The 22,766-nt window shown below is 41.8% G+C and overlaps 1 protein-coding gene and 1 pseudogene across 1 annotated transcript; both read left to right on the top strand.

Annotated features, from left to right (window-relative positions):
* The first annotated feature begins 40 nt into the window (after positions 1–40).
* On the top strand, positions 41–22,083 carry MS4A14 (membrane spanning 4-domains A14). The gene is made up of 6 exons (XM_016119035.2): positions 41–3,407; positions 4,511–4,639; positions 6,183–6,233; positions 8,504–8,653; positions 11,583–11,681; positions 18,840–22,083. The coding sequence occupies exons 1-6, from the start codon at positions 3,267–3,269 to the stop codon at positions 20,709–20,711; spliced, it is 2,442 nt and encodes an 813-aa protein (XP_015974521.2). The 5' UTR covers positions 41–3,266; the 3' UTR covers positions 20,712–22,083.
* LOC118603339 lies at positions 9,685–9,803 on the top strand (annotated as a pseudogene).
* Positions 22,084–22,766: the final 683 nt, after the last annotated feature.

Raw genomic sequence — 22,766 nt, forward strand, 5'->3', positions numbered from 1 at the left:
GTGTGTGTGTGTGTGTGTGTGTGTGTGTGTGTGTGTGTGTGTAAACATTTAAAATTGGGGGTGGAGGACCTTTGAGGTTCCTCTTTATCCCATTAGTCAAGCAATGCAATAAACTTGTATTTTATTCAGGATCTATTTATTTGTTTTTTGCTGTTAATAGAAAGTTTCTTCAGAGTATTTGGAGAATTATGTTCAGAATTGCCAGGAATAATATTCCAAGCTGAGAGAAGTTGCTGTGCAAACACTACATCATTCATCTATATAACTCTCTGCTGCTTTCCCCTGCAGTCCCGGCCTGGCTGTCTTTCACAAATGGCATAACCATCCACCCACTTAGTTTCTAGAGTCAGAAATCTGGGAGTATTCTTAGCTCCTTCCTTTGCTTCACTACCACATTCATCTGGGGAAAACGATTGGGCAAGAATGACTAGCAGGAAGGTCAACTAAATTCATGGCAAGCGAAGGAGTGAATGGTTTCAACGAAGTCCAAACAGACATCGCCAGTCTTTAATGCGCAGATTAGAACTCTGAGTTCTCACTCTTGATTTTTTAAAAAAGGCATCTTTCCCAAAAGGTAACCCAGAATTAGTTGGCAGAGCCACACATACTCAGACCCTTGTCACAAACCCTCCAACTCTTCCTCCGATCTTAACCCGCTCTGTGAGTCAGTCTCCTGGTTGGCCTGACAAAGTAAGTAGCCACGTGGAGGAGACAAAGAACGGAAGTCATCCTCTAGGATCTGACGGCAGCCTCTAACCTCCATCCAGCAAAACCTAGAGCCCGTAGTCACACAACCATAAAGAAATAAATTCCATCAACTACCTGAGCATGTGTGGAAGTGGGTTTTCCCCAGTCGAGCCTCCAGATGAAAATACAGCCTGGCGGGCACCTTGACTGCAGCCCTGTGAGACCCTGAGCAGAGATACCCAGCTAAGCCCTGCCTCAACTCCTGATCAGTGAAAGCTGGAAGATAGTAACTGTGTGTTGTTTTAAGTCACTAAATCTGTGGTAGTTACATGGCAATAGGAAATTGAATTGCTGCATGGAACATGCAAGAGGAAAAGCCAAGTTCAAATTTCAGCTCGACCACGGCACTAACAGTGGTCCTCAACCATCCTTGTCTTTAACATGGGTATGATGATAACACCTATATCCCAAAGTTGCTGGGAGGGTAACACGTGAAGAGGGATACATTTAATAAGGGAGTAAATATCTCATTTTACACAGAGCAGCACTGGCACATACTAAATGGTAAGTATTCTTGTCAAACTCAAGGAAGAGTGGTCTTCTGTAGTTTGAGAGCAAGAGGGGAACTATGTCCACTAAAGAATATCCCCATGTTTATAGATGCCCCATTAAGATTCTGTCATTTCGCCTCTCTGTGGAATGGCCTAGTTCCTGCCCTGTGGTCTGAGTCCACAGGTCGAAATATTAGAAGCTTGAAAGTCAGAAGCAGGGGAAAAGGCAGAGGCTAACAACTATAAACTAGCTGAAATGATAAATGAGATGCATTTTTGAAACAACCAAAGCTGATGAAATTATAAGCTTCTCCTGGTTAGTATTAGTAATCCATTCCTAAAAATAAGGGATTCTGCATGAAGACAGTTCTTTTCCATCATTTTAAAGGAAAAAATTATATACAATTATTAGTTAACTCAAACTTCCATCCAACTTCCTAAAATGTAAGTAAAAAGCAGTAAAATATTTTATATGAGTAGAAATTAACATGTTAGATTATAAATTGTTTGAAATACTGTGGTTCCTCTATTACCAAATAATCACAGTGGTTGATAAAAAACAAAACAAAACAGATGCTTTGTGTGCAGTTTGCGACTGCCGTTAGCGTCAGCACTGTAACGGGTTCACTTCCCTTCCGACTGCACGGCACGCTTTTCAAAACTTCTCCACGTGATTCTGATGGTTTACCAGTTCTGCTTAGATTTAAATACAGACCTGACCTATACTGTGTTTTCCCTAAAATGCTGCATTGCACTTTAGGCACATAAATTAAAATGTATACTGAATAAACATTGGCAGAAAAATGTTGTATTGAGAAAGAGATACATTTTCTGAAGTTTGGATGTGACAAACAGAGGCATTCTATCCAAACAACAACAGGACATAGTCTGCAATTGCTTCTATACGTCAGTGGTGCGCAACCTGGAATAATTTTGCTCCCCCAGAGAGCAAATGCGGCAATGCCTGGAGACAATTTTGGTTGTCACAACGGGCGATGTGCTGCGAGCATCTATGAGTAGAGGCCAGATAGGCCACCAAACTTGCCACAACGCACAGACCTCCCGAGAGCAAAGAATTATCAGGCCTCAAATGCCGGCAGTGCCGAGGCTGAGAACCCCTGCTGTATCCACAGGAGCCGCAAACTAGCGAATACACGAGGTAATATTTGTACATGTTTTTTGGTTTTGTGAAATCACTTGCCTTTATGATATAACAGTTAAAATCATAACACATGTAAGAATCTAAAGGATTAACATGGCGAGCAAAATTCCAAAAAGCACTTGATGTTGTTTTAATAGTATTTGCATAGTTTAAACCAGGAAGGCCTTGAGTAGAATCAGTTTTACATGTCCTTCTGAAAGCTAAAATACACTCTATTAAAGGGACAACTACATCTGGTTCTACGGTTTCCTAACGACTGATTTTCATACCGCAAAGGAATATGATTAAACAATACGTGAGACAATTCATCAACTACAAGTGGGAAACTTCTTTCGAAAGAGGATAGAAGCACGGGCGAAGACAAGCAACACAGATTTTGGAGACAGACACGTGCAGTTGGACTCCTTCCGCTGTCCTTTAGTATGTGACCTCACGCAACTTAACTGGACCTCGGTTTCGGCACTGCGGAACTGCTGAAAGAATTAACGTTCACGCGTGCAACCACAGGACGCCTTCTGCGGAGCCTGGAGCGCGGTGGAGAGTCCGCATGTTTTATCTCACGAACATAGGTGCTGGCATTTGTTTTTACGTACACTATCTATTTATTTGTGTTTACTCTCACTTCCTAAACAAATCGACAAGTCTTCCAGATAACTGGATCCTGTGCCAGGAAAACAGGGGGCCGGACACGCTCTAGAATTCTAAGACTCTATGACTCAACGACGGTGATTCTGTGGTTCTAGTACTGAGGACAGTCAACCCCAAGGGCTCGCTGCCAAGGGCTCCATGTGAGGCCGATGGAAGACCGTGACTTTGGCGGCGATGTTCATTCGCTCGCCCTTTTAACAGAGTTTTGCCATTGAATCATGGAGACATCGTCTGAGTCCAAGAGGTCTGCCACCCATGTCATCACCATACCACCAGACGAGACTGTGCTGACTGCACTTCCCTACAGGCCTCAGAGCTCTCTGCTGGATTTCCTGAAGGGAGAGCCCAAAGTCTTGGGGGTAAGTCCTTCTTCCCCTGTCCCCCCATCCCTGTGGGTCTTCCTGGGACAGAGAACAGACGTTTTTTCTCCATATATGACTGTGGAGATGCTTTTCAGGAAAGGGAGCTGATCTCTCTTCCCCCTTTGCCTTTTGTCTACAATATATCCTTCCTGATAAATCACAACTACTTCTAAGTCATTTGCTTATTCAAATCATTGGATCATCAGCAGAAGGGACCATGTGTCACCATTAATACCATTTTCCTAGATTTTGATAAACAAGAGGAAGAAAACCCCACATGCACAGTTTGCCACATATCATCAAAATGCTTCAGAGGGTTTCTTCACCTCTGAGAAACAGGATATTTAACTGTAATTACTAACGCCCCTAACTCTGAGGAAATCCTAGGGCTGTTTCATGAGGAGTTAGGATGGGCCTTTGAACCCTAGAAGAGGGGATGCAGGAAACTGGGGTAACTTTTCCAAATATATATTTTTTTGAAGAGGTGACCTCAGGATGTGGTGGCACCTTCCTTGGAACTAAAAGCCATTAGCAGTTCAGCTTCCCCTTTGGGCTGTTACGAGCACTGGAAGTTCTTCAAGAACCATCTTTGAAACTCCATCGTGAGCCACAAAGTAGGCATCCACACACAAACAATTTCAGTCATACACGTACGTAGAAGGGAGCCGTGTGTACAGCCTCCGTCCGTGATACCAGAGTAAAATCGCTACTAGTGGCATGCTGACACACAGGTGTGGCCTCGGGGAGAAGCTCTGGTGGTGGTACCGAAGGGAAATCATGTAAAGGTGAATCTCCTCGATGACCCTGCAATCTAGGAGTCGAGTCAGACACGTACTCGATTTTGTCCGATACAAGATAAACTGGGGACACCGGGAGACACTGTAAGTAGGGAAGGAGGAGGGCGAAGGATTCGAACCTGAAGGACTGGGCAAGCATGACGAGGAAGGAGACCCTGGGCCTCCTGAAAAGCTGCGAGCGGCTGGTTAATGGAAAGCAGAAGGCGTGCGGATGGAGGGAGGTGTGACGTAAGCTGAGAGAGATGCCCAAGGGACCCGGGCATAGGGCGCTTGTGACTCATGTACCCATTTGTCTCCTCACAGGCCATCCAGATCCTGCTTGCCCTGATCATTGTGGGCATCGGAGCTATATTCGCATTTAATTTCTTCCATTTCTCCCAAAGATTCCCACTCGTTTTCATCACAGGATACCCATTCTGGGGAGCGTTTATTGTGAGTACTGTTGGTTAGTAGCTTTAGAGAAATTAGTATAAAGACTGGTTTGAACTGCCTCACATCCTGGGATAATGGATGCCAGGAATATTGTCCCCAAGGAGAGAAGTCCCTTCCAGGGGCAGACACGTGACTCCATTTGGTCATTGCATTAACATCGGCATAGTATTAACGACCCATGGGTGTTCAGTGTTTAAACGTTTCTAAAGGCCTGGTGTGTAGACTAAGGCACGGGCTCCTTTGTACCAATCTGGGAGGTGACATGGGCAAATATCCAGCTTTCCCCTTTGCCAGTAAGAAAACTGGGTTTGAGAGTAGGCGAAAACTTACACATATCTAGCTAGCACTCACAGAAGCACAAACTCTCGTAGCGTAAGGAGAATTTTGAGATGATTACTACGGTTCAACCCCCTTATTCTCTCCAGAGACAATTTTATGAGTGACACTTATGTAGTAAATTATAGAGCCATAGATAAAATTATAGTGCTATTTCCATCCAACCCCACAGCCGTGGTTCCTGTCCGCATGTCTCCATTTTTAAGGGGAGATTCATTAGTGCTCCCCCCACTAGAACATACACTCCCAAGAGGCAATGGTTGTGGCACAAAACGAAGCCCAAAACATCGGCTGGAACCGGGTCATGCCAGCCCTCATGGCCATATTGGGAATGTGGGCCTTCAATACGCGAGCGAGGGGAGTCCACTTGAAAGAGGGGCCTGGAAAAGGGAAAGACGAGCTGTGTCTGCTCTCAGCGTTTGTGGGGGACCTTCTCAGGGCAGAACTCTCTAGAGGCTGCTGTGGCGGCCGGAGTGTGACTTCTTTATAATTTTAAATCGTCTACTTGCTTTACATCATCTTTGTGCACGAAGCCTTTAGTGATGAAGGATGTCCCAGGAAAGTCTTTACACATCACATTTGCAGTTCAAGTCATTCCTTACCCATCTCCGCATGTCACCTCGAGGTCCTTGGACACCAAGATGCAGGTGTCCTTGAGGTCCAACACCAATTCCCATAGGAGAGGGTCCAACCCCGGAACATTATAAAAAGTCAGTGGCTCCACTCTGGGTGACGGAGCTCCCGATCTCCCTGGGTGGTACCGGAACCTTCACATTCCAGAGTAAGAAGCAGCTGAGCCAAGTACATTAGACTCCGGCCGCCACAGCAGCCTCTGGAGAGTTCTGCCCTGAGAAGGTCCTCCACAAACGCTGAGAGCAGACACAGCTCGCCTTTCCCTTTTCCAGGCCCCGAGTCCAGGATTATCTATCTTGCTGGAGCCCAGCCGGGCCAGACATCCGAGTGGCATGTTTTGGACCTTAAAGGTACCACTCCCAGCTGACCTTGGCAAAGAGGCTTTGTTCAGTGCCGAGCACACGCAGTGCGGTATTTCTTCTCACACCAGCGTGTACCCTCCTTCTTCCCTGATGCTCAGGTGGTTTGGGAGCTTCAGACATATATAGATTACAATTTCATCTCCAAAGGGAATTATACTGTAAGGTGGTCAAACACATCACCTGTTAACGTTTGTCTCTTTTCTTCTCTAAAGTTTATTATTACAGGATTAATCACAGGACTCGATGGAAAGGCGCAAAGTCTGGTAAGCCACTTTTGTGACTTCTTTGTAATTTTAAATCGTCTACTTGCTTTACATCATCTTTGTGCACGAAGCCTTTAGTGATGAAGGATGTCCCAGGAAAGTCTTTACACATCACATTTGCAGTTCAAGTCATTCCTTACCCATCAGTGTTACCATTAGCCCTACATCTTTCCCCTGGTTCCCATTTCCCTGGCCAAATAAACGGAGAGTTCCTTCTCGGAATCCCTCCTACATTTCTCTAACTCAATGGTTCTTAACTAACAGTTGTGAGCAAGTTTACCCCCTCCGCCCTACCCCAAGAATATGTGACAATGTCTGAAGACATTTTTGGTTGTCACAGCTAGGTAGAGGGGTACTACTGCCACCCAGTGGGGAGAGGCCAGATATGTTTCTAAACATACTAAAATAAACAGGACAACAGCAAGACATTACCTGGCCCCAAATGTCTATAGTGCCAAAATGGAGAAACCCCTCTCTAACTAAAACCCATCCCAGGACCCCAGTAATCCTCCCTCCCCCAGCACCGCCACCAACGGAGGCTTTTCTTTGTAACTTGCCCAGATTCTGGAGAAAAGAGTCCGGCCTTGATGCCAGATCAATCTAGGGCTGAATCAAGGTTATCACTCATGGCTGTGTCAACTTGAAGGGAAAAGTACCTACTTCAAAGGATTATTTTGAGGATTTAATAAGTCGTTACATATAAAAGATGTGCCAATGATGCTTAAATGTTTGTATTCCTTTCTAATCGCTTCTTTATTCTTTTTCTTAAGGCCTTGGAAATGTAGGCCTTCTTCTCTCAAAGCCATTTTAACCTGTTTTAATAGCCCTCTGCCAATTTCCCATAGGGACAGCTACAAGTTATAGGGGGGATGAAGTTCTGGGGGGATGAACTATGTCTCTCTACCTATGGACATAATTGCAGACAATGCAGATGAAGTCCCAAATGCTGTTCTCTCTACACTGACTTCCTCTCAGAGTTAAGGGGTACACTAATGATAAGGCAGGACCGCACCCGATTCACTGAGAGCTATGCAGATGAAGGCAGGCAAGGCCTCACGGGGGCAGGAGCACTCACTAAACTGGGCATCAGAAGACCCACCCTTCCATCACAGCTGCCCCACTCAAATGCACTGGGGGATCGCTCACAGTCACTTAATCCCTGAGCCCTCAGTACCTGCAATGTGGGGATAACAGGTGATCTGCCTACATCACAAACCTGTAGTGAGGATCAGATGAAGACTAAGGCTGGGCATACATATCCTTTGTACACTACAAAGCGCCATACATATGACCCTCTGCTGGTTTAGAGACTCTAGTCCATTAAATGTCCTATGGAAGACGGAACGGAGCCTTGAATGAGAGAAGGACCGGGGATGGAGAGAAATGGCATATCTACATGCCCCTGTGCGTTTCCTACCAAAACGCCTGTTTGTAGTACAGACCTGTGTTTGGGATCAATGTTAAGTCATAGGTGTACTTCCAAGTCCTGCCGCACTGAGCCACAAGCTGCTCCTGGAGGGGACAGGCTGGGTAAGAGCGCCATAGGATGGGGCCATCGGAACAGAGACCTTCCATGTTGGAACACTGAGATAAGAAAAGAAACCTATACACCCCAGTCCAAATTCATTACCATCCGTAACATGCTGGTGATTTGGTTGGTCATTGTTTGAATCCCCTTGGGGACTGGATCTGAGCCACATGAAGGTGGGACCTCATCTATTCTGTTTATCTTTGTGTCCCAGGGGCCCTAGTGCAGTGCCTGACATATAGTTGGTGAACACAAAATATTTATTTAAAAAAGTGAATAAATAGATACTGCCCTAACATTAGGTGACATCATTCTCTTTTTAAAGAACAGAAATGGAGAGTCCAAGGGATTAGTTACCTCATATAATGTCCTAGTTCACTAGGACTCAAAATCAGGTCTAATTACAAGGCCAAGGTAATTCTAACAAGCTATTCTGCTTATAGATTATGAAAGGTGGTGCGCTAGGATATACTGAGCATTTTCTTAAGCGCCGACCGTACAGCACCCTTCTCTACGCGTTCTCTTTCTTGGCTCCCTGGCTCTTTCTAAAACTTGGATTGTCTTCTGACTTTGATGAATCAGGATGTAACTTAACAAGTCTCTGGGGCCGTACTGACCTGATCAGGCAGTCACCCTGGAGGGGTATCTGGAAAGATAAAAAGCACTAAGGATTTCTTACCGGGTATTTTTGGTTTGGTTTGGTTTTCATTTATTTTATTACTTTTTAAAAACTATTTTCCAGGAACAAGGTGTCAAGACTATGAACGTCATCAGTTCCTTGGTTGCGGTAGCTGGGATTGCCTTAACCCTTATCAGCTACAGATATCAGCACCAGTACTGCCAGGTGCCTTCCTTGGAAGGAATATGTGTTGTAGGTAGAAACTTTTTCAATGTAAGTGGTCTTACTCTTTTCGTTTGGTTACCTTTTGTATTTTTATGTATATTTTCCAATTACAGTTGACATGCAATATTATTTTATATTAGTTTTGGCTGTATAGCATAGTGGTTAGATATTTATATAATTTATGAAGCGAAGTTCCCCCAATACATCTCGTACTCACCTGGTGTAAATGGTCTTATTCTATACCGTGAATCTGTGTAATCTTATCAGAACTAGATTCAAGATGCATTGCTTCATTAATTTTGAATCCAATAATCAAAGTTGTGTCAGCATTAGAACTGACTGTTCAGAAGCATATTGTGATTCAGGAGCCACAGTGCCTGTTTTGTTACTTATAAACTTGTGACCTGGGCCTAAAATTCCATATCCCCTGAACCTCTCTCTTCCTCATGTGGAAAATGAAGATAATAAGAATATCTATCTCATTGGGTTGTTATTAAAACACTACCTGGCATGATGCAAACAGTCAACAGGTTTTAGCTATTATTAGTAGTATTGATGTGGATTGGGTTAAACATTTTATCTTTTTAGCTTTAATGAGGAACAGATCTAAAAAAAGTTACTCGATTAATACTAAAAACAAAATACAGTGGGAGAAGGTGTTTGAGCCACTTAATTATAAAATATTTTCATAATTTTAGAAGGTAATTTTATATAAATGTAGCAATTTTATCTATCAAAACAGAAGAGATGTATCCTTACCAGGAAATATAATTATTGGTGTAATTTTAAGTATTTATGTAAAAAGTATTCAATGAGATGATTTTTACTCATGTCGAAAATTCCAAAAGGCCTTTCCCTCTCCTTCCACAAGCAAACCCTGGGGTTTCATTCTATTTCTACCAGCCATATCTTGAAGGCTTTGGTCCTAGAATGTTAATAAGATTTGGTCTATTTGGATGGAAGTGAAGTGAAATTCTGAGACACTGTCTCCCCCAAGGAAGAGGAAAGGAAAAAAGCTATCAGTTACTGAAGACGAGGTCTTACTTAATTCTCACAATCACCCATTAAATTGAGTCTCAGTCTGCGGCCATGCCACCCTGAACAAGCCTGATCCCGTCTGATCTCGGAAGCTAAGCAGGGTCAGGCCTGGTTAGTACTTGGATGAGAGGCCACCTAGGAAGACCAGGTGCTGTAGGCGTAAAAAAAGTTTAAAAAAGGGATTGTGAGCTGGCAAGGTTCTTGCAATCTGTGAGGTCAACCAAGGGCTGCCTCGCCTAAAAAATAAAAAGAAAAAAAGAATAAATAAATAAATAAATATGTCTAAGGACCTTCCCATGTGTTCTGAGATAAATTCCAGACTTCGACTCATAAAAGGTTACTAAGGAAAGCCAGAAACCAGTATAAGGGACAAAATCCTGTCCTCATTAGATCAAGAATATAACACTACAAGCCTTTTTCCTTTCCTAGTGGACAGGAGGCCACTAAAGCACATTCCTTCAGGATAAACCAGGAAGCAGTTGTGTCCTGAAAGGGTTAAATCTCCATATAAATGAAAGTCTGCTGTCTACTTCTGGCCCCACGTGGTCGGTGTTGCAGGATTGGTTTTTGCATACAGAATCATGGGGAATTTGTTCCGAGACCTCCCTCGTATCATTCCATGATTCCTTGTTGTAACCTACACATTGTAAATGAGCTAAAAAAGAAATGCCAGAAGAGTGGGCTTTAGACATCTCTTGGACTGACCTCTGTTCCAAAGACCACCCCACTGTCTACACTGCAGCCAGAGTCATCACGTAAAAAGGCAAAGCTGAGCCCATTACTCAATGGCTTCCCATTAAACACATAATTACGACGCCAGCCGTGGAAGGCTCGCGAGAGCCTGTGGGACCTCTCCTGACTTCCACCCCAGCATTCCACACCTTTGTCTTTCCCACCCCACTCTCTTACTGCTTCCTGCAATTCCTTAATCTGTCAGGGACCCACTGTCCCAGGACCATAGGATGAGCTTTTTCTTGCTTCAAATCAACGTGCCCCAGTCCATTGCTTACCCTTTCCCACCTACTCATTAACTCCTTTTTTGTTGTTGTTGTTCTTTAATTTCTGTTAAAACATCACTTTCTGTAAGGAGGTCCTTCCTGCACCTCACCTTTCCCAGTGCAGACCTGGTCGGATCCCCCAGGAGAGTAGTGTATAGCTCCCAATACTTTTTCATAGCACTTATCATAATCCAAGTAAATAACTGACTGATCATTTGTTACTGTGCCTTCCTTACTATGATGGAAGTTTCACAAAGACCAAGACCAGGTCTTATCTTGTTCAGTAAATTTACAGTAGGTGCTTCATACATATGGTTTACCATCAAATGTGGAATATCCAAGTTTTCGGATGTATCACAGGGAAACAAGATGCGAACAGACTCAGCCACTTGTTCAAGGTTAAGTGTAACCTTGGACCCAACTGTACCCAGCTCATCTAAGTTTTGTGGACACCATGCTATTCGATTTCAAAACATTACCTTAAAACAGAGTATGCAAAACGGCACTTTATGGACGATATCCTGAGTCACATAAGTGAGCAAATAATGGGAAAATTTCCCATTCAAGATATGTATATCCAGTTTCCTTAGGAAAGCAAAAAGATCAGGCATCACGAGGCCCATATTTCCACATGGCAACTACTGCCTGGGGCCGAGTGATGGAGACATCCTAGGAGTACCTTTACTCGCTACGGTCTCCCCTCCTAACTATTTCACTCATTTGGGATGGTTGCCTGGTTTCTATAGGCACCGGGGTTTGTTACCCCTGCTCACCAGAATGACACAAGAGAAAAATCGTTCAATCGTTGATGACTGCAGAAGCACCTAAAAGGCGGGTTTTCCCCTTACTTGGTCGTACCGTGTCCATGGCCCTTGGCTTAGATCTTTAGAATGATATAGCTTTCATTCCAAATGCCATTTATTTGTCCTCATTATTTGCAGGGAATTTTGTCGGTCTTACTGATCATCAGCGTGGTAGAGCTCAGCATCTCTGTGACTATCGCCTCCTTTAGAAGCAAGTGCTGGGCAAGGTCAAATGAGGTGGGTTCAGTGTTATGAGAACGGATTACCACTGGGACACTCCACGGTTCCCAGGTGACCTCTGGCTTATCAGTGGCTGCAGCAACATTCCCAGATGCTGAACTGAAAATTCTAAGTTTAGGAAGGTCAAGGAGGGACAAGCTTAAAATTGAAGGCCCACACCACCCTTTGAGATATCTATGCTTCTTTTTCTTGCCCTATCTGCTATCCACAGTCATCTCCATTCAGAGATAGCTTCTGATCTCCCCGCCAAAATATAAGCAAGACTAGACTTCATGAAAACCCATATTACTGTAAAATGGGGAGCTTACACCTGGGTCATAAGGGTGTATAAGACAATTCCCCCACTGGAGAGGAAGCAGAGAAGAAAAATACGATTTACAATAATTATTAGAGCTTACATTACTGAATGCTGTCATTGTTATAATTACTTAGCACCAACTTACTCAATCCTAACAAAACTACTAAAACACCCTTATTTTACATATAAAAGAACTAAAGCACAAGGAGTAACCTCCCCAGTCATACGACAGCAGGCTCTGACTCAAATCATGTGGTTCCAGAGTCTGCTCTCTAAATCCCAGAAAACAGTTCCAGGTCCTGTGTTAGGTTTTTTTGTTGTTGTTTTTGTTTAAAAGGTTCTGTGCAACCTCTCTGCGGTCAGTATCTTCATCGCCTCGGTTAGTTATATAGCTTTCTCTAACTTCACATTCATGGAATCCTAAGTAAGTATTCTTGGCGTCTGGCTTCTTTCACTCAGCAGCGTGTTTACGAAATTCATCTGTGCTGTTGCATGCATCAATAGTCCATTCCTTTTATGTAAGGGTACACCACAATCTGGTTATCCATTTACTTTTTGATGGGAATTTGGTAGCCATGAATATTTGAGTTGGCGTCTTTGTGTTGTATCTAGGATTGCCAGGTCATGTGGCAAGTGGATGCTTAACTTTATAAGAAAATAGTAGACACTTCTCCAAAGTGATTGCACCATTTTGCATTCTTATCGGCAATATATGAGAGGTACAGTCGCTCCATATAATCACCAATCTTTGCAACTCTCAGTTGTATTAATAATTTAGCCATTCTAGTGGGTATGTAGTGGTATTTCATGATAGTTTTAATTTGCATTTTCCTGATGACAAACGATGATGAGACTCTATGTGTTTATTGTCCATTCGTATATCCTTTCTTTTTGAGATGTGTCTATTCAAATATTTAGCCAACTTTCATTGCACTGTTTATCTTACCGAGTTATAAGAACCTAACTGATTCTTAATACAAATCTTTTTGTGAAATACATGGATTGCTAATATTTTTCCCAACCTTGGTTTGCCTTTTCATTTCCTTAATAGTTTCTTTCGAATAAATTTGATGAAGTCTAATTTAAGATTTCTTTTATGGTTGGTTCTTTCTGTGTTCTAACAAAACTTTGCTTACACCAAGATTGTAAAGATAGTCTACTCTGTTTTATTGTAGAAGTTTTATAGTTTTAGTTTTTATGCATAGGAGTATAATAGATTTTGAGTTAAATTTTATATATAGTTATGAGGTAAGGTTAGAAGTTCACACACACACACTGCCATAAACAGTTTAAAGACTATTTATTGAAAAATGCAATGTTTTCCCCCTTTACCTTAGCAACTTTGTGAAAATCAAATGACCTCTTATTTATAGGTCTCATTTGGACACTTTTTTTTTTGTCCCATTGATCTATACATCTATCCTTCCACATATTTCACACTGTCTTAATTTCTGTAGCTTTAGAGTAATTCTTTCTTAGTGTAGTACAACATGCTATTTATCATTTTAACCATCTGTAAGTATACATTTTAGTGGCCTTAAATACATTCATAATGATATATATCCATCATCACTATCTAAGCCCAAAATCTTTTTATCATCCCAATACAAATTCTGTGCCATTACACAATATCTCTCCTTGTCTACTCCTTCCAGCCACTAGTAACATCGATTCTACTTTATGTCTCCATGTCTAATATTATCTAGTGCCTATTCTCGATAATTTACAAGGGTTGAATCATGGATTTGTGTTAATGTTTCTGTCTTATTTGACTACACATAATATTTTCCAGTGCATTCATGCTGTAGCATATATCAAAATTTCATTTCTTTCACGGACAAATCATAGTCCATTGTGTGTATATACCACATTTTGTCTAGCCATTCATTTGTGTGATGGACACAGGCTTTTTGTACCTTTTGGCTACTGTGGATAATGCGACTATGAACATTTGGGTACGAATATCTGTATGCATCCCTGTTTTCAATCTTTTGGATATATGCTTAAAAGTGTGATTCCTGCAACAAATAGTAGTTATATGTTTAACATTTTGAGAAACTGCCAAACTGTTTCTGACAGTGGCTGCACCATTTTACATTCCCACCAACAGTGCATAAAGGTTCCAATTTCTCCACATCATCGCCAACACTTGGCATGTCCTTTCTTTTTTTAATAAAAGCCATGGGTATGAAGTGGTATCTCATTGTAGTTTTGATTCGCATTTCCTAATGATTAGTGATCTTGAACATCTTTTCATGTACCTATTGGCCACTTTATATCTTCTTTGGAGAAATGTCTATTATAGTCCTTTGCCTGTTTTTAACTGGGCTGCTTTCTATTATTGTTGAGATTTTATATATAGATATAGATATATAAAATCTCAACAATAACAGAAATAGATATAGATAGATAGATATAGATATAGATATATAGATATAGATATGGATATAGATATGGATATAGATATATCTTTCCCCTTTCGTGGCAGTATCGTTTGATGCACAACAGTTCTTAATCCAATTAATCTACTTTTTTCTTTTGTTGTCTGTGCTTTTGGTGTCACATCCATGAAATCATTGCCAAATCCAATGTCATAAATATTTCCCTCAATATTTTTTTCTACGAGTTTTACAATTTTAGTTTTTAGGTTTATATCTTCAATCTATTTTGAGTTAAATTTTATATATGGTATAAGATAATGCTCCAACTTCCTTCTTTTGCTTATGGATATCCAGTTTTCCAGTGCCATTTGTTGACACCGTCCATTCCTCCACTGAATGGTCTTGGCACCCTTGATGAAAATCAATCAATATATGTGAGGGTTTGTGTCCGGGCTCTGTATTCCAGGCCAGTCATCTATGTGTCAGTCTTTATGCCAGTACCATACCGTCTTAATTACTGCAGCTTTGTGGTAAGTTTCAAAATTATTCTTCCTTTCCAAGATTTATTTTTTAGCTATTTGGGGCCCCTTGAAATTCCATATGAATTTGTGAATTAGTTTTGGTGAGAAGACGGCTGTTGGAATTTTGATGAAAATTACACTAAATCTGTAGATTGCTTTAGGTAGTATTGACATCCCTATGGAACACACAATGCCTGTCCATTTATTTAGACCTTTAATTATTTTCAGCAACATTTTGTAGTTTTTAACACAGGAAGTCTTTCGCCTCCTTGATTTTATTTATCCTTCAGTATTTAATTCTGGATGCTATACTCTGGGAGCTCTATTCTTAATTTGTTGAGGAAATTCCATACTGTTTTCCATAGTGGCTATACCAATTTACATTGCCACCAGCACTGTATGAGGGTTCCTTTTTCTCCACATACTCTCCAACACTTCTTATTTGTCATGTTGATAATAGCCATTCCAACAGGTGTGAGATGGTACCTCGTGGTTTTGATTTGCATTTCTCTCATAGTTAGTAAAGCTGAGCATCTTTTCATATATCTGTGGGTCTTGGAAAAGTGTCTATTCAGGTCCTATGCCCATTTTTAATTGGATTATCTCGTTGTTGAGTTGTGTATGTTCTTTGTGTATTTTGGATATTATCCTCTTATCAGATATATTGTTTGCAAATAGCTTCTTCTCCCATTTGTTGTTTTGTTTTGTTGATAGTTTTGTTTTGCCTTTTTATTTTGTTGATGGTTTCTTTTGTTGTATACACACACACACACACACACACAAATGCAGGCATCTCCCCAAAATGCCTCACATAAATAGTCTTCTAGTGGGGATACAATATAGATGTGGAAACAAATCAGAAGGTTGGGGAACGACAATGTGGAGTGTAAGAGAATGTGGAGATTCTCATTTTAGGCCTGGTATCAATCAACTAAGTAACCATCATTAGATCATTTAATCAGAGTACCAACTGCTTCAGCCAATAGAATAAATAATCTACTCTGATGCTATGAATGACCTCAGAAGGAGCACAGGCTGACGAAAATCAGCAAATTGGTCTGTAATGACAACCCCTCTCAAAAAATATTGTAAAAAAATGAGAAGCATTGACTAAAGGTTGTATCAGATACTGTCAATTAGCTGTTTAAAAAACTCCAATAGATCTCCCATGTCTGTATAGGAAAGGTCAGCTTTCCTGACCTAGTGTTTTAGTCCATTTAGGCTGCTAGAAAAAAATATACCATTGACTTGGTGGTTTAGACAACAAAAATTTATTTCTCAGAGTTTGGAGGCTCAGAAGTCCAAGATCAAGGTGCCAGCAGACTCTAAGTCGGGTGAAAGCCTGCTTCCTGGTTCATAGTGAGCCATCTTCTCTGGTGGAAAGGGCAAGGAAGCTCTCTGGGATCTCTTTAATAAGAGCACCCATCCATTCATGATGGCTTCATCCTCGTGATCTAATCACCTCCCGAAGGCCCCATGCCCTCATGCCATCCCACTGGGGATTAGGTTTCAACATATGGATTCAAGGGTGACATGTCCAGTCAATAGAATTCTACCTCAGCAACCCCTCACATTCATGTTCTTCTCACATGAGAAAAAATATATTTTCAATCCCAATAGCCCCCAAAGTCTTATCTTATTTCAGCATCAACTTTAAAGTCTAAGTCCAAAGTCTCATCTAAGTATCATCTAAGTCAGATCTGGCTGACACTCAAGGTACGATTCATCCTGAAGCAAATTTCACTCTAGCTGTGCGCTTGTGAACCTAGCTATATTATGAAACCAAACTTCCAAAATACAATGGTGGGACAGGCACTGCATAGACAGACGTCCCCATTCCAAAAAGAGAGAAATAAGAAAGAAGAAAGGACAGATCCCAAGCAAGTAAAACACCTAACAGGCCGCACAAACCTTAAGGCTCAAGAATAGTCCTCTTTGGCTCTCTCACTCTGACTTCACCTCCGTGGCTCAGCCAGGAGGCCCCTGCGGCAGCTCCCTGCCAGGTCAGGAACTTGAGCCTGTGGCTCTGTCAGGCAGCTCTGCTTTTTGAAATCTAAGTGGAGGCAGCCACGCTCCCATGGGTGCAGCCCACGCAGCCGCTCTCTGCTGTCCCACCCCTGAGGCACTGGGTGGGGGCACCCTGCCTCTGCCTGAACTAGAGACTCAGTCCCAACCTTTGAAACCCATTCTTCCCAGGGCCCTTGCACTTGGGGGCTGCAGTGGAGTGGTAGCCCTAAAGATCTCTGACTCACCTGTGGGGTCATTCTTCCATTGCCTTCTGGCTACTATTCAGATGGATGACCCATACTAACTTCCTCATCAAGCCTGCCTCATGGCAGTTCTCTTATTGTTCTTTTTTTTTTTTTTTTTTTTTTTCAATATGGATACACTGAGACTTTTCCAAACTATAAAGTCCTGCTTTTTTTTTGCTTAATTCTGCAATCTTTCAGTCATTTCTCTCTTCTCACCTTCAACACTTTGCTTAGAAATAGCTTCAGCTAAATCTCATCGCTTGCAAGTTCTACCTTCAACTAAAACCTAGAACACAAACACAGTTAAAGCAAGTTCTTTGCCACTTTATACTAAGATCACCTTTCCTCCAGTTTCCAATATTCCTCATTTCTGTTTGAGACCCTCTCAGAATGAGCCTTATCATCTGTATTTCTACCAACACTCTGTTCAAGACAACTTGGGTATTCTCTCAGAAGATGGAGCCTTTCTCTACTCTCCTCATTCTGTGTTCTCACCGGAATCACCCTTAATGGTGCATCTGCAGCAATGGGAGCTTCTTCTGGCATAGACCTCAAAATTCTTCCAGCCTCTCTCTACCAATTACCCAGGTCCAGATCTGCTTCTACACCTTTAGGTATTCACTACATTAGCACTCCCACTTTTAGGCACCGATTTCTGTTTTAGCCCATTCAGGCTGCTGTGACAAAGACTGGGTGACTTCAACAACAACGACAAAAATTTATTTCTTACGGTTCTGGATGCTGGGAAGTCCAAGATCAAGGTGCTGGCAGATTCAGCGTCCTGGTTCACAGATGGCAGTCTTCTCACCATGTCCTTGCACGGAGGAAGGGGCAAGGCAGCTCTCTGGGATCCCTTTCATAAGGGCTCCACTCTCATGATCTAACCATCTCCCTAAGACTGGACTTCTAAATACCATCGCACTGGAGATTAACTCTCAACATATGAATTTAAAGGAACACGAACATTTAGTTTATGGCATCAACCATACCATCTGATAATATCTCACTGCTTGCCGTCTGCCATCGCATTATGCTGCATCACGACCTTGTGTTTTTGTACACACTATTTCCGCTACCTGGCTTTCGATGCCTATCTTACTTCATCTTACCTTTTTGCCTGAGGAATTCCTACTCACCTATCAAGACATAGGTCAAATACCACCTCTTTTGTGAAGCATTTCCTGGCTCTCTCAGAATTAGATCATCTTCTACATTCCCATAAAGCAGTTAGTAGCTAGTTCCATAATAGCATTTGCTAAACTATATTGCTATCTATTTATATCTTGGCCTATCTACAGTAGTTAGCACCTTATGGACAAAATCCACACCTAATTATCTTTGATATGCAACATCTAGTTCATTTAGTAGAAGATCAGTAAATCACTATAAACCTAAATATAGGAATATTGAGTGGATAATTTAAAATGTCTTAGAAACTTTATAATGTTAAGTATGGGAAGACTTTCAATCTTAATCGAATTCTTCTATTCACTATTTGAGATAATAGAAGGTGATGATTTGTCTAAAAAAACCCAGTCAGTTAATGGTAAAGGCAGTATGGTATATGTTTCTGATTCCTCATGTAGATGTTATTTCCTGTCTACTGTCTTAAGGCAGAGATGGAAATAATTTGGGAATACAAGAAGAAAAGAACATCTAAATGACTGTTACATTAATGTTTCCCCCACTCCTTGGTTTTACAGATTGTGTTTTTCTTGCCTTTGGATGTTACTCAAGATAGTGAACTATCTGTCCAAGAAGAAAATGCTATAATACAATTTGAGCTTCAAGAAGAATCTACCAGTGATTACTCAACAGCAAACGTACAACCTGTTTTCTTTGGAGGCTATACTTTCTTCAAGTTGAGAGTATCAAAAAGTCCTTTAGCCTTCCAACAATCGGAGAAGAGAGGCAGTAATTATTACTACACATCTTCATTTGTGACAGATGAACAACAGAAAACTACTCCTCCTACTTCAAAACTTTATGAGGAACACATTAAGCCAGAACCTTTGCCTCCCAGATTAGAGAAATCGTCTTCAGAAAATACAACACACACTGAACAAATGAACGATGAAGATCTACAGTTAGCTATCCAACAACCTTCAGAAATACCTGAAGCGCTAACACCCCAAGAGTTGCCACCTCAAGTTCTTCCAACCCAAACTTTACCATTACAAGCCCTGCCACCTACAGTCCCAAAATTCCATATCACACCATCTCATGGCCTGACATCTGATGACATACCATCCTCTGACACACAATCCCAATATGGACCACCCCCAGGCACATCATCCCAAGGCACACGATCCCAAGAAACACAATCCCAAACCATATCATCCCTAGGTACATCATCTCTGTATTCAGCATCCCAGTATATGTTATCCCAAGATACGTTGTCTCCAAATACACTATCGCAAGACATTTCACAAAGTGCAGTTTCTCAAGCACAACAAGGTAGGCTTTCTCAAGCACAAGGAAGGCTTTCTCAAGCACAAGGTAGGCCTTCTCAAGCACAAGATAGGCTTTCTCAACCACAAGTTCTGCCAACAGAATCCAAGCTATTGGAAGCCAAAACATTCCATGCTAAGAAGTCTCTCAGTGTACAACAACTAGCACAGCAATCCCTGAGTCTTCAACAAAAAAATGGCCAAAATCAAGACCAGCAATTTGTACAGGTATCATATCAAGACATTCACTCAGAAGTCAGTTTACTGACCCAAGATTGGACATATGAGAAACACCAACGCAAGAAATCCACAAAGAAGCCTTCCATCAAGGAGCGTAGGAAAAGCTCACTAACTTCAAAAAGGAAATCGACAGACCTGTCAATCAAAGACCTGCAATCCTCAAGGAGGAAATCCCTAGACTTGCATATCAAAGCCTGGTTATCCGATAGGAGGCACTCCACCCATAAGCAATTACAGCTTACACAAACCACACATCGAGCTCCAGACCAGCAAGATGAAGATGAGCTGGCCCAAGGACAGCAATCCCCGAAGCGACCATCCCAAAATGGGCACGGTGAAGACCAGCAGGACAGAGAGCAACCCCCCCAAACACAATCCGAGGATGGACAAGATAAAGCCCCACACCAGCGTGCTGAAGACCTGAAAGCCCAAGAGGAGAAACTCCCAGCGCAGCTAGGCCAAGATCGGCGATCTCTAGACTTGAAAACCCCAGCCCGGCAAACCCAAGATCTTTTAAAGAAAGAATCCCTGAAGCAGAAAGCTCTATACAAACAAGCCCCAACTATGCAGGCTGTACCTCGACAACACCTTGCTTGGAAAGCACAAGATGTTCCATTTCAAGGGGCTCAGTATCGAGATATCAAAATTCGGGAAATGAAAAGTCTGTGCGAAAAACCAAGTGATGTGCGGTCAGAAGACGTGAAGTCGGATTTCCATCATTCCTCCTGCCAAAGCTCAGTACAAGATATGTATTTCACCTATTTGTCCAACACAGAGTCGGACGTGCAACAAGACACTTCAGTCTGCTCAACTTCGTACAAAGAAAATCCAGCTTTGACCTCATGTTGTTTAAAAGATCAACCACAATCCGAAGAGTCTGACTAACTTGCAGAATCTACCCAAATACCACACTGCTCCCAATTATGAAACCAAATTAGGGAAAAACAATATAGTCTCCTCCAGCCTATGTCCTCAAGTGTTGTTGCTATATTATTCACTCATTGGAAAATGAAGGACATGCAGAACACTCAAAGGATTTGTCCTTACCGAAAATAAAATGACAACAATATTAACACTCTATCAGAACTTTTGAGGGGTCAAGGAATACTTCACGTTTCAATTTGTGATCAGCAATTCATTTTACGGCTTAATATTTAATGGACCTACTTTTCTATGGTGCCGGTATTTCTTGCCTCCTCCTTTGTGTATGAAGGGGCTCAATAAGTCGACCAGGAAAAAGACTATTCAGGCTCTCTAAGGGCTCAGGAACCAAAAGAATCAGCAAGGAATAAAAAAATCAATCCCACTATCCCACTGTTTTGCTATTCCCAATCACCCAATTTACTCCCTCTTCCCAAATCTATGTTGAGGATATATACTCTAAATTTGTTCAATCATTAATGAGGCAGAGTGTGGCAATGAGTACAACTATGTGGTATAGGGAGAAGATAAAACGCACCCAGAGACAGGGAAGTAAGAGGCAGGGAAGCGCAGAGATGCAGATGTCGTAATAGAAAGTTTGACCGACTGTAATGTATTGCATGAAGCTCTAGCTCCCTTCCATATGCGTGTACTCACTGCTTTTTAACTTCTCAACTCTAATGACACATAATTTCATCCTCAGTGGTCAGAGAAAATTGTGCGATCAAAAGTCATCAGTTACCCCTCCATCCTCCAAGCCTAATTATGTTTTTCCAATCCTCTTTGTCCTTGATCACTCTGGTACATTTAGAGTTGTAATCATCCCTTCTTTCTGCAACATTCATTATTCTCATTGGCTTCTGTGTTTTTCTCTTCCTGCTATAAAAAGTCTAAAGTACTTCCAGGGCAAAACCTCTCTCCGGCTTCCCTCCTCTTTGAAATCATATACACTCTTACAGTTCTCTTATATTCTTGTGAATACCCCCAGACTGTGTCATATCTGTGTCTTCCATAGAATTTCAAGCAAGGATTTGCTTCTAGCAGGCATTCAGTAAATCATTTTTAAAAGCATAGATGGGAGCCTGGGCCCTCCATGTAGGGGTGCGTGAAGTTATGTGTAGTACAATAACAAGGCATAGAGCTGGAGAGGCTGGCTATACGTTCCTTGACGTTTTTGCCTCTATAGTAAGGATTAGCCTCCTGAGCTTCCCAAGGGGGTCCAACCTTGGCACAATCCATACTTGAGTTGGCTTCCAGTTTCTAAATGGTTGTCACTTTGTATTCAACTTGCCCTGAATAATACTAATAATTTCCCCTTTTGCTTTGACTAGATTAGCTCACGTTTGTATGGTTATTGTATAATGAGTTTAACTTCCAGTCTACAAGCTCAGGTGTTTAGGAAATATATACTTATAATTCTTTATCAAACTCTTTGAGAATCCAATCCATGTAATCATCCCTAACCATTCAGCCTCATGTTCACCCAACACACAAACACACGCATAAACATTAACACACACGTGGGTCCTAGAGTCTTAAATGACGCCAAGTCATCGGAAAGGCGATTCTTGTCATCACCGATTAGTCCACACTGTTTACCACTGGGAAACTTGTTAGAGAGAGTCATTGGTTGGGTATGTGAGACCTTACGTGTCCTGTGAACTTGACGCTTCTGTTCCACACTTAGAACACAGGGTTTATTCCCCATAATTTTAAGAATGCAGCGCATCCTCAGATCTAAACATACAGTGTGAAGATGTAAAAAATATTTAAAAACCACCCTGAGTTTTTCCCACCCCTTTGGGAATGATGCTACGGAGCAACTCAGAAGCCACTAGTGTCCCCCCAGACCCACGATCACCTTTCCAATATGCAAGAACTCCACTTTTTTCTCTCTGCTCTTCAAGGGCATTCTGCTCCTCACCTCTCCTTTGTGAGATAGCTTATACTGTCCCATCAATGAGTTTGCGTCTAGAGTTGATGAAATCAAATGTGTTTAGGAGGCAATAAGGGAATGTT

This window comes from Rousettus aegyptiacus, unplaced genomic scaffold (assembly GCF_014176215.1).
Source record: "Rousettus aegyptiacus isolate mRouAeg1 unplaced genomic scaffold, mRouAeg1.p scaffold_m13_p_5, whole genome shotgun sequence".
In the NCBI taxonomy this organism is placed as follows: Eukaryota; Metazoa; Chordata; class Mammalia; order Chiroptera; family Pteropodidae; genus Rousettus; species Rousettus aegyptiacus.

What these genes read in the sequence shown, in the direction of transcription:
- MS4A14 (XM_016119035.2), top strand. Translation starts at nt 3,267, where the DNA reads ATGGAGACATCGTCTGAGTCCAAGAGGTCTGCCACCCATGTCATCACC. An exon ending in GAGAGCCCAAAGTCTTGGGG is followed by an intron (nt 3,408 to 4,510) that starts GTAAGTCCTTCT and finishes GTCTCCTCACAG; the next exon opens with GCCATCCAGATCCTGCTTGC. An exon ending in ATGGAAAGGCGCAAAGTCTG is followed by an intron (nt 6,234 to 8,503) that starts GTAAGCCACTTT and finishes ACTATTTTCCAG; the next exon opens with GAACAAGGTGTCAAGACTAT.